Source organism: Lissotriton vulgaris, chromosome 9, assembly GCF_964263255.1.
Source record: "Lissotriton vulgaris chromosome 9, aLisVul1.2, whole genome shotgun sequence".
NCBI classification, from domain to species: domain Eukaryota; kingdom Metazoa; phylum Chordata; class Amphibia; order Caudata; family Salamandridae; genus Lissotriton; species Lissotriton vulgaris.
Window position 1 is genome coordinate 30,634,158 of NC_141697.1, and position 13,770 is coordinate 30,647,927.

The following is a 13,770-nucleotide window of genomic DNA, read 5'->3' on the forward strand; positions in this document are numbered from 1 at the left end:
CTTTCTTTTTCTGGCTCATCCCTGTATGGCACCCACACCGATGAGGAGATAGCTAGGATGAAAGCCGAGCTTGACACCCTCAAGGCGGTCGGATTGGAAAAGAAAAAGAAGTTCAAGCGAAGATACAGACCCAACCAGCGCAAGGGCTACCAACAGAGGGTTCAAACCCCTCAATGGTCCCAAAACAAAAACCAAGGCAAATCACAGTTCCAAGGCCATAAGTCAAACAGAGGTAGAGGGGGTCATCAGCAGCAGTCCTCTAACACAGCCAGGTCAGCAGGAAAGCAATGAGCAGGAGCTTTCTCTGGCGCTGTTGCCCACTCCAGTGGGAGGAAGTATTTCACATCATCTGAAAGAGTGGTACAACATAACAAAAGAGCGTTGGGTGCTCAGTATACTGCGCTATGGATACGCACTACATTTTCGTGTGCCTCCAAAGGTCATTCTTCCGAAAAGATCTCGTCCTCACCAGCTAACGTTGCTTTGACAGGAAGTGGTAACCCTTCTTTGAAAAAGTCCATAGAAGAGGTTTCTCCTGCTCAGCGAGCGAAGGGAGTTTATTCCCGGTTCTTTCTTGTGCCAAAAAGAGATCAAGAGCACAAATTCAGACCTATCCTGGACCTTCGATTGCTGAACAAAGTCATCTTGAAGGAGAGGTTTTGCATGTTGGCGCTTCATCAGATATGTCCACATCTGCAAGCAGGAGATTGGATGTGTTCGATGGACATCCAAGATGCCCATCCACATACCTATCAATCTACGTCATCGCAAGTACCTACGATTCGTGGTCGGCAGAAAGCATTACCAGTTCCAGGTCTTGCCCTTCGGACTGAAATCTGCCCCACGAGTCTTTACCAATTGCATGGCAGTAGTGGCGGCGGCTCTGCACAGAAAGGGTCTGTTTGTTTACCCTTACTTGGACGAATGGCTTCTGAAAGGACCATCCACTCAGAAAGTAACGATTTTCAAGTTTGTCTGAATCTACTCCGCAGGCTGGGTCTTCATGTGAACATGGAACAATCGGTTCACCGGCCTACCCAGACGATCCACTATTTAGGCAAAGGAAGAGCGTTTCCTTCGGAGGAGAGACTTCCTTCAATGCAGCAGAAATGCAAAGCTCTTCTCCAGTCAGCTCATCCAACAGTCCGGCAAGTGGCATCTCTACTAGGATCGATGGCTCCTTGCATTTTTCTCATTCCCAACGCCAGACTGAGAATGAGACCTTTGCAACAGGATCTAGAGGACAAGTGGGACCAAGCATCGGGTCACTGGGAAGACCGAATAATGCTCTCTCAAGCAGCAAAGTCGTCCATTCTTTGGTGGACTCGACCGAAGAACCTCTTAGTGGCAGTCCCTTTCCATCAACCGGTTCCGGCGCAGTCCCTGATAACAGATGCATCTCTGCAAGGATGGGGGCACACATGAATTGCCTGCAGATGCACGGCCGGTGGTCTGTCATGGACCAGGCCTATCATATAAACATGTTAGAGCTGCGAGCAGTACACCTAGCTCTGAAAGCTTTTCAGCCCTCCATCACATCCAACTTGATTCTGATCCAACCAGAAAACACGACCACCATATATTACCTCAACAATCGGGGTGGTACGCTCTCTCGACCGCTCTCTCTGGAAGCTCAAGCGATCTGGCACTGGCTTCTGGCCCGAGACCTCTCTATCACGGCAGTGCACCTACCAGGGGAGCAAAACGTGCGAGCAGACGCACTCAGTCGGCACTTCGATGAAAAACCAGATTGGGTGCTGAACGACGAGGTGGTGGCGGATATTTTCCATGAGTGGGGTCAACCTTCAATAGATTTGTTTGCAGACGACCAAAACAAATAAGCATTTGCAATGCAATAGGTCTCGCATTAGGAAAGTTTGAGCTATTGGTATTGTAAATGACACATTTTTTATTTAGGTTTTGTTTTTGAAAATAGCGAAATTAATAGCTTTGCATTTACAATGCCAATAGTTATATCTTTCGCAAATGTGACACCTATAGCATTTGTAATGCAATATGTGTTGTATTTACGTGACTTACATGTATTGATATTACAAATAATGGCTTTTAATTTCTTTAAATACGTAAATAAAAGTTATTTTGAGAGGGTGAGGATGGCTGAGTGAGGGTGAGAGGGTTGTGAGGGTTAGAGGGTGAGAGGGTTGTGAGGATGAGGGTGTGTGAGGGTGTGAGGGTGTAGGTGGGTGTGTGAGGGTGTGTGAGGGTAAAAGGGTTGTGGGGTGAGGGTGAGGATGAGGGGTGTGAGGATGAGTGGTGTGAGGATGAGGAGGTGTGTGGGGGGTATGGGGGTAGGAGCGTGAGGGGGTAGGAGCGTGAGGGGGGTGAGCGTGAGGGGGGTGAGCGTGAGGGGGGTGAGCGTGAGGGGGGTGAGCGTGAGGGGGGTGAGCGTGAGGGGGGTGAGCGTGAGGGGGGTGAGCGTGAGGGGGGGCGTGAGGGGGATTGTGAGCGTGAGGGGGGTGTGAGCGTGAGGGTGGGTGTGAGGGTGGGTGTGAGCGTGAGGGTGTGTGTGTGAGTGTGAGGGTGAGACTCGCGTAAATGCGACACTTTTTACATATCTTTACTGGTGCAAAACGCATTGGTACCAGCATGATGCACAGAAGATGGACGGGGTTGGTTGTAATTGGTGTGCAGGGGAGTTAGAGGGGGCTTCGAGACAACATGTTCTTTCCACCAATTCGGTCCATTTAAAAAGCCACCTCTTTAAATAGCAGCAACCGAAATAAAAAATAAAATCTCCAAGTCGCACATGTATTATAGCTACAGCGTGACTTATGGCATTAGTAAAGCTGTTGCCAAGGGAGTCAGGCTACTAGCAGCCAACAAGCGCGTGTTTTTCTATTTCTGACTAAGAACAGAAATTCGGGAGAAAAAGTAATCACGTTTACAACTTGAACAGGATAACGAAACAGGCTGATTAAGACAAAGCATTTCCGAGGGCGGGACAGGGCTGCGGGCGGCAGGCGCCATTGTTGTGCGCACATGTGATTTTGATTTAAAATTTAAACTAGTCCTTTCTTTTACATATTTCATAATACTATCATTTTTGTACAAGTGTGCTAAAATGTCAAAAAAACACCAAACATTAGTGAGACACAAACTGGCGCATAACTTAATTGCATAATATGGCCTTCCATGGCGAATAATTTAGTGAATATTGCCACATACCTCGAGCCGTTGCAGGATTCTAGTTTGCACACCATGTTACAAAAGCATTGGGGATGACCATGTGGGCACCTACCATATTGTTTTCATGTGAAAAGCTAACGCTACCTGAAATTGAGAACAGACCGGTTATGAGGTAAGATGTAGCACCTGACCCAGCGTGGAACAGTAAAAGAACTCTACTGCACCTAAACGTGAACAACTGAATCGAAAAAACAAACGAGGCGGAAGAGACGCGAGACGCCAGCGGCCAGTCGCGTGCACATCTCCTGTTGTTGTAGTGATCGGGAGAGTGCCGCCGCGCTGCCCGCGGCGACCCGGAAGCTCTTGGCCGGCCCGCCAATCCGCTCGCGGCCGACCGGAAGTCCCGCCTCCTGAGGTCCGTAAGACGGCCTGCCGGCGCATGGAGCGCCCTGCTGGTCCTGGGTAAGCCCGGGTCCCCAGGAGGGGGCCGGGGAGAAGGAGGAGTGTGGCGCCTGTTGCGGGGCTCCTCTGACCTGAGGTAGCCCCGATTGAGAAGAGGAGACGTGCCGTGAGGAGCCCCGCCGGAAGAGCGCAGTCGGTGAGTGGGACCCAGGGCTGATGTGAAGTCCGTGCGTGCCTGTGTGTATGCCTGTGGGGGAGGGGAGGGGGCGGGAGTGTGTGCGCGCGTGTGTGCGTGTGTGTGCGCATGCATGACTGTGTGATTGAGAGAATGCGAGGCAGGGGATAGTGTGCCGTGTGCCTGTATGTGTGCCGTGTGCCTGCGTGTGCATGCGCGCGCCTGTGTGTGTGTGTGTGCGTGCGTGCATGCAGAGGGGTGGGGGCTGTCTGTGTGTGAGCAAGGGCTTTGCTCCGCGCAAGCGCAGCTCAGACGCGCACTCCCGAGGTGAAATCTGACAATGGGAAAGCGCGCGTCTGATTGCTGTCCATTTTCCTAAATACGGGCAACATAAGTTGCCACATCAGCTCGACCTAAAAATGGCAGGCCTTCGCATCCAGGTTCCACCTTCCAGGGACGAGGGGGAATGCGCTTTTGATGGATTGGTCCGGAATATTTGCGTACTCCTCTAATCCCGAAGGTGGTGTCCAAGCTCATCCGATCCAGCATGATGATGATCTTGATAGCTCCGGACTGGCCTTGTCAGTGGTGGTACCCGGGCCTGTTGCAGTTGTCGGTACTACCCCACAAGAGACTGTCTTACAGATTTGACCTGCTGACCAAGATGGACGGGAAGATTCTCCATCCCAGCCTTCCCTCACTGAACTTGGCAGCATGGCCCTGAGGTCCTACAATATGGACACTTGAATCTACTGCAGGACTGAATGCACATCCTGAAAGAGACCTTCCACGAGAGCGTCGTACTCTTTTAAGTGGAAGAGATTCTACTTGTGGTGTGTGCGTAATCATTTTAATCCTACAAAGGGGCAGGAGGAGATAATTCTTCCTTACCTCCTTTACTTAGCCAAAGCAGGTTTAAAGTATTCCTCGATCAGGGTACACTTGGCGGCAATTACGGCCTACAGAAAGTCTCCCAACCAACCTTATTTTTTCTAACTGCAGGTGGTTAAGGATTTCCTACAGGGGTTGAAGAAAGTGTATCCCCCTGTTCGGCCTCCTTTTCCTCCTTGGGAGTTGAATCTAGTCCTTTCTAGATTGATGGATCCTCCTTTTGAGCCCATTCATAAGGCCACGTTGCAGCACTTGACATGGAAGACCGCTTTCCTAATGGAAATAACATCCGCGCGCAGAGTAAGCGCGATTCAATCGCTTTGTGCCAAAGAGCCATATACTGTGTTTTACCACAACAGGGTAGTGTTAAGGACTCCCCCTGCTTTCTTGCCAAAGACGGTATCTGATTTTCATGTTAACCAGACGATCTCCCTACTGTCCTTTTTCCCCAATCCCGCTACTCCTGCTGAGAGGTCTCTCCACTCCTTAGACCTTAAGAGAGTGCTCAAGTTCTATTTGAGGAGAACGAAGGGCATTAGGAAATCAGATCAATTGTTTTTGAATTATGGTGCCACGAGGCAAGGCTTTCCAGCTTCCAAAAGGTCCATTTCAAGATGGATAGTGTCCTGTATAAAATTGGCCTACCAGTTGGCAAATAAACCCCTATTGTTGTCACCTAAGGCACAATCCACTAGGGGGAAAGCGGCTACAATAGATTTCTTGCATTATATTCCAATGGCAGAGATTTGAAAGGCGGCAACCTGGAGATCGGTACACACTTTCATAAGGCATTATTGTCTTGAATCCGATTCCAGGGCGGATACTGAACTCCTTGAGGAATCTGTTCAGATAATAAGATGTCTGTTTTTTCAAGTTTAGTTATCTGAGCTTGATTATTAATTGCCTTTTTTTCCTTCGCCCACAGGTGGAAGAGATGAGGCTCGCTATTCTATTCTAGTGCTTATGACTATTGATCAGGATCCCCTGGAAGAGAAGGATTAGTTACTTACCTGTAATCCTAGTTCTCTTCCAGGGGTATCCTCATCAAAGTCATAAGCAACCCTCCCGCCTCCCCGGGCAGAGGAACATTGGTATTCAAGGAAATGTCAACTCTTGTTGCCATGGTTTTTGAGTCACCGCAAAGAACTGGCCTAACTGTCACCCCTGAGGCATGATGGGGAGCTAGGGGGTCATGGCTGCCTTAAAGGCATGGTGCCAGTTCATGTCTATGTTGCTATGAATTAGCTTTTCAGCTTTTTTAGACTGTTTTCTGCAATGCAGCCTGTGAGCTGTCAATGCTTTCAGTCCTATCTAAGGGATTGTGCTAAGTGCTAAGCATTAACACAGTTTTCAAACATGCTTTGCTGTTGTTTTTGTCCTGGTTTTTAATGTATTGTTTGATATACAGGGGAGTCCTTACAGCATTATTCAGCTCTAGTGTATGGAAGGCTGCATTTACTTTTTTATTATACATATATATGTGTGTGCGTGTGTGTATATATAGATAGATAGATAGATAGATAGATAGATATATGTTAGTCACATATATGATTGTGTTTCAGGGGTCCCGTGCATGGGTGGGAATATTCTAGTACTTATGACTTTGATGAGGATACCCCTGGAAGAGAACTAGGATTACAGGTAAGTAACTAATCCTTCACCTCATTCAGATTCACCACCAGATTATATTGCTAAATTTCACAGTTTCATGGAAAGCGATTCTGGGCGTGTTCAGATCCCTGTTAGTCAATGAAAGAGGCTGATGAATAGATGATTTAAAAGAAACATGTGATACTCATATCACATGTATTCCAGTTCTTTAATGTTGCAAGGTAAAAGTATTATATGGTATGGCTGGTGAGCCTTATTGTGTAATACTACCACTATACACAAAAGTCAAACTCGGGTTCACCCATAGCAGCCTTACCTCGGTCCTGGTAGTGTAGCTTGCGCAGTCAGGTGTACTCGGAGGAACATGTGTTAAGCATTTTGCAATACCAACATTGACAGTAAGTGACACGACTCAAAAGAAATCTTTACACCAATTTATAAAAATGGATTGTATTTTTATATAAATATAGGCTCCAACACCAACTTGATACAGTGCATATAACCTGGGTTATAGATTTCCAAATCAATAATAAATGCAATGTAAGCTGTCAAATGTTCAACATTAAAGTCAATGGGAGGAAACACATTTGGCAGTACGGTACTTTCAGGGCGAGTTCAAAAGAACCCTCATGTGGTTAAGGTTCTGTGGGCTCCTGGTCCAAGACTCCACAGTTGTTACTTTATTACCTTGTCTTGGGAGTCTGGGTGCAGAGATTACTTGGCTGTCCTTGGTACTGACGGGATCCACGGGAGCTGTCAAAATGCAACACTTAGCAAAACCACACTTGTCGTTAAAGATGCACGCTACCCTTGGAAAGTAGAAGACTTTGGGGTCCCAGGACCCGGGTGCAACAGCTGGATTTCTTCTACCTTCCTCTGCGGCACCGGGTGCAGAGGGTAGCTGGCAGCTGTCAATCACCGGTGCTGGTCATATCAAAGATGCATTGCTGCACATTCGACGACTCCAAGTTCAGGATGCAGCAACACAGCAGCGGGGTCGTTGAAGACATCTGTGGCTGTGAGCTGCTGTCGGACTGGAGATGACTAGGTCGATCACTCGACTGGTGTTCACCAAGCCTTGACTGCAGCAAATGTAGCATTTGGATATTTCGGCAGCTGGAGGTCAACAGGAGTGGACTAGCGGCTCGAAACTTGGTGAGAGCATAGCCACCACTCTGGGCTTTCAGGACACTACTTCTCTTCTGGCTTACTCTCGACCGGCCCAGCATGTCGTAATTCTTGTGACTCAGCAGGTCGTTTCTTCTGCAGGTTGCAGTCGACTGTTTGCATCTACCAGTCAGGGGAGTCTGCTTTGGATTTCTAGCATCCACTGGAGTCCCTCTTGCAAAGAGCAGCGAGCTTTCACCACTGAGACACTGTTTCAGTATATGGTCTCTTCAGGGCACTAAGTGTCCTCTCTCTGCCCTGCGGCAGAGTCCAAAGTCCTGTTGTTGGTGAGCACGTCGTCTTCACGCCTCTTTTCGGATTCCAAGTTAGAACTGAAGTTCTGGTGCCACGGTTGCCACTTAAATACTAGTTTAGGGGGCGTTAAGGGCATGAGGGACAGTGGCCAATGGGCTACTGATCCCTGCAGCTAATTTCCACTATACTAGAAATCTGAGTTGAGAAGGCCTTTGGGAGGGGAGAGGCGTCGGACACCAACCTCATGGGCTGGAGTTAGTGTCTCTTCCAACTAGGTGTTTGATACTAAAGTGACATTGATTTATGGCGATTCAGATATGTTGTGCTTTATCGTGCTACTACCAAGTTATTGTGTGACTACCAGGTCGTCAATGGGGAATGATTCGAGCATTGAAACATATGCGGGATGTGAGCACTGGGTAACCTTGGTTACAGGTATATACATTTTTTCTCATTTTACAGCTCTCCTGTGATAATATTTTTAATAGATTCAGATTCACATGCATCCCACCTTGCGTCACATCTGAGGTCACTCTTACTGATAGCCTTTCTCATTCATTCTACACAATCTCAGGTATGATAGCATCTAGGTGAACAAGGTGGTATTCAGGGTACTGGAAGCTGATTTGCTAAAGTTTGCATCTTTCTCTTTGAGATGGTTTGGTTACTATAGGGATCATGTTAACAAGCATCTCAGACCTTTATACTGTTGTTGGAAGGTTACTGTGGGAATCCAAGCTCAGCGGCATTTGATTCTTTGAAAGATACCAACAGTGGAGAACTGTAAATATGAATAAGTAACTTGTATCTTTTTGGACGCACATACTTGTGGGAATGTTTATAATCCTTTTAAGATAGTTAAGGTGCCATAAATAACATGTCCGTCTTATTGCAGTCCGAATAGGTCTGGTGCGATTTGAGATGCATCAGTGCAAAGCCAAGAAACTAGATAGGACTTCTGTAGTCTTGTGGGGGTTCACTACTACCTAAATTAAAATGTATTATTCTGCTTTTTCTGTTTTGTTTGGATACTTTTTCATTCTAGTGTTGCTTTTTTTCTGCAGAGCCAAGTGTTCTAGCCGGCACATTGTTAGCTCACACAGATGCAGTTTGGGGTCTTTCTTACAGTGGGGTGAAGAACCACTTGCTATCCTGCTCAGCAGATGGCACTGTAAGGTTATGGAATCCACCAGAAAAAACCTCCTGCATTGGCACTTACAATGCTGGCAAAGGTAAGTGGCAGAGCCTAGTCATTCATATAAAAATGTGCTCCTTTCTGTGATGGAGGCTACATTTCTAGGATCATGATATTAAGCATTTCTTAGAGTGACTGCCCTTTCTTTAAGGTTCTGAATACATTGCTGAAGTAGGAAGTGTGCCATCAAGCTTCCTTCAGCCGTACAAATCTAGAACGTGTTGTGACTCCTTAAATATACCTTGCACGTATTCTTGAGATTTTGTTTAACACTTGTTTGTCGCTTTAATTTTACATCAGGGTTGGAAGTAATCATTTTTTAACTCCTGAATGGAATTGGGTGTTGCGTCTAGTGCCACTACAGTCTGTCACAGTGAAATTCTCCAGAATGGAATTCTCTGAATTTGTAACCACAATATCCCTGGAAACACTGGTGCTCTATTATTGATGAATTTTGAGAGAATACCCATATTGGAGAACTAGGGTTTATAAGTAACTTTCTGTTCGGGGCACGTTGACACAAATGCGTTGAATCAATTAGCATGCAGGCCTGCTTTTCAGATCTCGCCAGTGAAGGTGAAAGTTATTCTGATCAGCCTTGAGACCCGTTTTAGATGCTGGGCAGACACAGAAGGGACGCTCTATGTCATGACATAAGGTTTCACGACACATGACAGTTTATCAGGGATTTGTATCCAATTCTCACAAAGTCGGCATGTTTTTGAGGCAGACCGCTACACTATAGGCTGTTTTCAGCTTGGAGGTTTTCACGTACAATGAGAAATGGTAGGCTGGCGAGTGGTTTGTATTGCAGCCAGAGCTAGTGCAGTAATATTGGTATTATTTACTTGCCATGCTCGCATTAACATCAGTACTATACTAAAGAGTACACACTAATGATAACTCAAATACAGCGCTCCAGCCCCTGTATGCCCTGGGGCTCGCTTGAGTTTCAAGTCGAAATATCCCATAGTATACTGTGTAGGACAGGACTCTGAAAGTTTGTCCTAACCACAGATATGGCATTCCTCTTAGGAATACATGAGAGCATGACCCAACATTTCTTGGACGTTGGACACAAGCAGATGTAGCCATTGAAACACTCTGGACATTAACCTATGGACATTCAAAATAAAAATACAAGAAAAAAGATAACTATCAAGGTGGAGTTCATTTCGAGGCCTTTGTTCCATGCACAGATAGTCTGTATCTGTCGCCACCATACTGTTAGCTGTCTTAACATTAAAACGTCTGTATATTTCTTGCATTTGTAGTTCTTGGAGAGAAAATGGAAACAAATCAGGTATGCATCTTCCCCAGCCGTTAGGAAGAGCCCCATGTCTAGTAAGAAAGTCCAAGACCTACTAGATAATGTATAGACACACACACCTTCAAAATAGCCTTGCACAACATTTTCTTATCCCCCAACACATGTGGATCAAGGGTATAATAAATCCATCTGAAATTATATCCCACAAATGCATTGATGGCATGTTCATAGGGATAAAGTAGTGTTATCTGTTGGGATATTAGCTCACCATATTAACCCTCAAAAGCACGGTTGTGGGACGTTCTTACTTCCTGCTGATTGCTCTTTTATTCACTGGTGAAGGTTTTTCTCCCATATGCAGGAGAAACATTGGAGTTTGTTGTGGAAGTTAAATTATAATTTGTTCATTCTGGTCCTGATTGGTTTTTAATGTTATTGGCAGATACCCCCCTATTTGGCCCACCAGATCGAAGTTTGTATCTCAGGTGGTCCTGAAGAAGGTGTTTGTTTTAATATATTTTCCACTGAAAGGTACATAGACAGGAGTGTACAAGATCGCAACCTACAACACAACAACGGTTGGAAAAAAAAGAGCTCACTAGGGACCTCTAGGAGCAGCTTGCGGTACTGCCCTAAGACATACAATGCTGGTTCCTGGCTCACTACGCAAACATTTGCAATGCAGAATGTCGCGCATTACTGAAAGTATGAGCTAATGGCGTTGCATTATTATTTGCAACGCCAATACCCCAAACTATCAGTAATGATGTACCAATTGAATTGCAAATGCTTGTTTTTACCTGTTGTGAAAAGCCAGTTGACCGGCTACAGTCAAAACTGTTCTTTTGTTTGTATTGATTTTGACCCGTCGAGTCTTAAAGGTCCTTAGTCCTTTCCTTCTTTGCCTGATCAGCCCTCACTGTTTAAATCACCAAGTTAGGTTTTCATGAGCTTTCACATATGTTCCCTTCTGCTTTCTTAATGGGAGCTAAATGTAGCCTTAAACTTCCTGATACATGCTCCCTTCAAGGCTCTTCACAGCTGTATTTTTTGAGACTTTTAACCATAAAATCTGTTTTTCATATGTAATCACTTCTGCGCCTTGCATTACTGAGCTGCATGTCTTCATCCCTTTTTGTGTGGCAAGCTTGTACTCTGGGCCAGTGTATTCTTTCTTTCTTGTGTACCTTTCCAATTGTCACTTTCCATCACTTTTCCTGCATTCATTTCCCCACCGCATCCATCTAAAAAGGCGGACAGACTTCAATGGTTGAGTCCCCTGTGTGTTATTAGCTTCTACATTAATAGGACTAAGGAGTATGTCACTGTGATGAACTCTTTGATAGGTTCACCAATGCGAATAAAGGAAAAGTGGTCCAATACACATCATATTGTAATGGAGTGTCTTGAGCCTAAAAAGAATTGTCTTGGCCAAAAAAGGTACTAATGAGGTAGTTACAGCTCATTCTACTATGGCAAAGCTGCTACTACAGCCTGATTGGGTAGTTACTCACAGAGGTGGAAGTGAAGCGCTTGCAGAGCCCAAGTGGCTGTCGTGAAGCAGGGAGATCGCTGCTGACAGAAGGAAACTTGGAGGGGCCAGACGATAACACAGTAGGTAGACGGATGCCCTGCAACCTCCCCAGCTAGCGTTTGTGAAGAGTACTCAGAAAAGCAGGTGAGGCCAGAGCAGCGGAGCAGTGGAATCAAGCCTGCAGACAGCAGTCCACAGCAGAAAGTCGGTAAGGGCTTTAGGCCCCAGGCTACTCACGTGGCACATAGGCGGCAAGCGTTAAGCCGATGCGGCTTGAGCCGCACACCAGCGTGCCTGCCTTGCCAACCTACCTATCTGCTGGTTCATATATGGCTAATACAACTACAGCGCCTATCCTACTGCTATCCGCCCACTGTGTTGTAGTTGTTGCTTCTTCCTTCCACCGCCCAACCGCCTCCCTGCCTGCTGCCTTCCGACTTGATTCTTGTAATTTCACAGAGAAGAAATCCGTGCCAGGAGAAAAGCGTACAAAACTCTCCTGGAGAACGCCTGGGCTTAATGGGACCATGACTATTGGGAAAATCTCACCAAAGCACTATCAACAAGAGATTCCCGCAAATTTTGGCGCATAGTCGCGAATGGCACGGAGGACCTATCCTCCGCAATAGAGCCCAATATATCCCCTTTGGTATGGCACAGTCATTTTGAGGCCTTGTATGCGGAGGGAGGGGGGGATCAAAACACTGATGGAATTACATGTACATTCAGCGCCACTGGAGCTCCTTTTAACGAAAAAGAAGTGAGGGATGCCATAAAAGGTTTAGCCGCAGGGAAAGCCCCGGGACTAGACGGGGTGCCAGGGGACCTGTTTAAACAGGAACCTGGGATATGGGCACCTTACCTCACATTAATATTCAATGCCATCTTGTGGGGAATGGAGGTGCCTGATACTTGGAGGGGAGCTGAGGTGGTTCCAATCTACAAAAAGGGATCCTCATCGACATATCCCAGAAACTCTTCGGTAGACTGATCTTGAATCGATTACAAGCCTGGATAGAAGAGATGGACATCTTGTCCCCCTACCAGGCAGGATTCAGGCAGGGTGTCTCGACCATAGATCAAATCTTCAGTTTAAACCTACCCTACTGGAGAACAGCTGTAATCGAGGGCGGCACTCTATATACCATCTTTGTAGACCTACGTGCCGCCTTCGATCTGGTACCCAGAGCGAGGCTGTGGAGGGTCATGGAAGAGCTAAACGTCCCCGGGGATATTTTGGCAATCCTGATGAGACTTCACTGTAACAACTACGCCCGCGTAAGGTGTGGCAAAGGTGGTAAGCTAACCGAAAGGTTCCCCGTTCGCAGAGGGGTGAGACAGGGCTGTGTGCTTGCACCGACCCTGTTTTGCCTCTTTGTGAACGGGGGTGTTGCCCACCTAAACAGGATTGCCAATACCGATGCCCCAAAGTTGACAGGCAGCAGGGTGCCTGCAATTATGTTTGCAGATGATACCCTGCTGCTGTCTAAATCCCCCATGGGAATCCAACGCATTTTAGATGGCTTTCTAGAGTTTTGCTCCGAACGTGGATTGGAGATTAACCCACAAAAAACCAAATTTATGATCTTGAATCCTAACCCCCATAATCGAGCCCCACCCAGGCTAGGCACTGTCCAATTAGAACGTGTGCACAATATTGAATACTTGGGGATTACTTTAAATGAATACCTAACTTGGACGACCCACCAGACCAAAGTGACCATCAAACTGGCTCAGTTGGCGGGTGGCACGATGCGTCTGGCAAACAAATCTCCTTATCGCCCACTAACCCCAATTATTCATATTTACAAAACCCAAGCCCGGGCGGGTGTCACATATGGGGGTGAATTGTGGGGGCATTCCAAACTCCCAAAATTACAGCTAATTGAAAACAAATTCTTGAGACAGGTTGTCGCTCTACCTCAGAGCACCCCCCTACTTCCGCTCAGACTAGACCTGGGAATTCGATCTATAACAGAGGAGCTGGGACTTCAACCGCTAACTTTCTGGAGGCGTTTGTGGTGTAGCCCAGACCTTATAAGCTACAGAGAGGAATTACAGGAATTTCTAGAGCTAAGGAACGCCAAAAGAATTCCGTGGATGATTTATGTCAAGGCAATGCT

At 46.5% G+C, this 13,770-nt stretch overlaps 1 protein-coding gene across 3 annotated transcripts in view; it reads left to right on the plus strand.

Moving 5' to 3' along the window:
- Positions 1-13,770, plus strand: part of STRN3 (striatin 3) — a 1,097,014-nt gene that overhangs the window by 843,431 nt on the left and 239,813 nt on the right. For all 3 annotated transcript variants that reach the window (XM_086936977.1, XM_086936979.1, XM_086936980.1), the window contains one exon: positions 8,713-8,880. In XM_086936977.1, the coding sequence (XP_086793103.1) occupies positions 8,713-8,880 (168 nt within the window). The remainder of the gene's footprint in view (positions 1-8,712; positions 8,881-13,770) is intronic.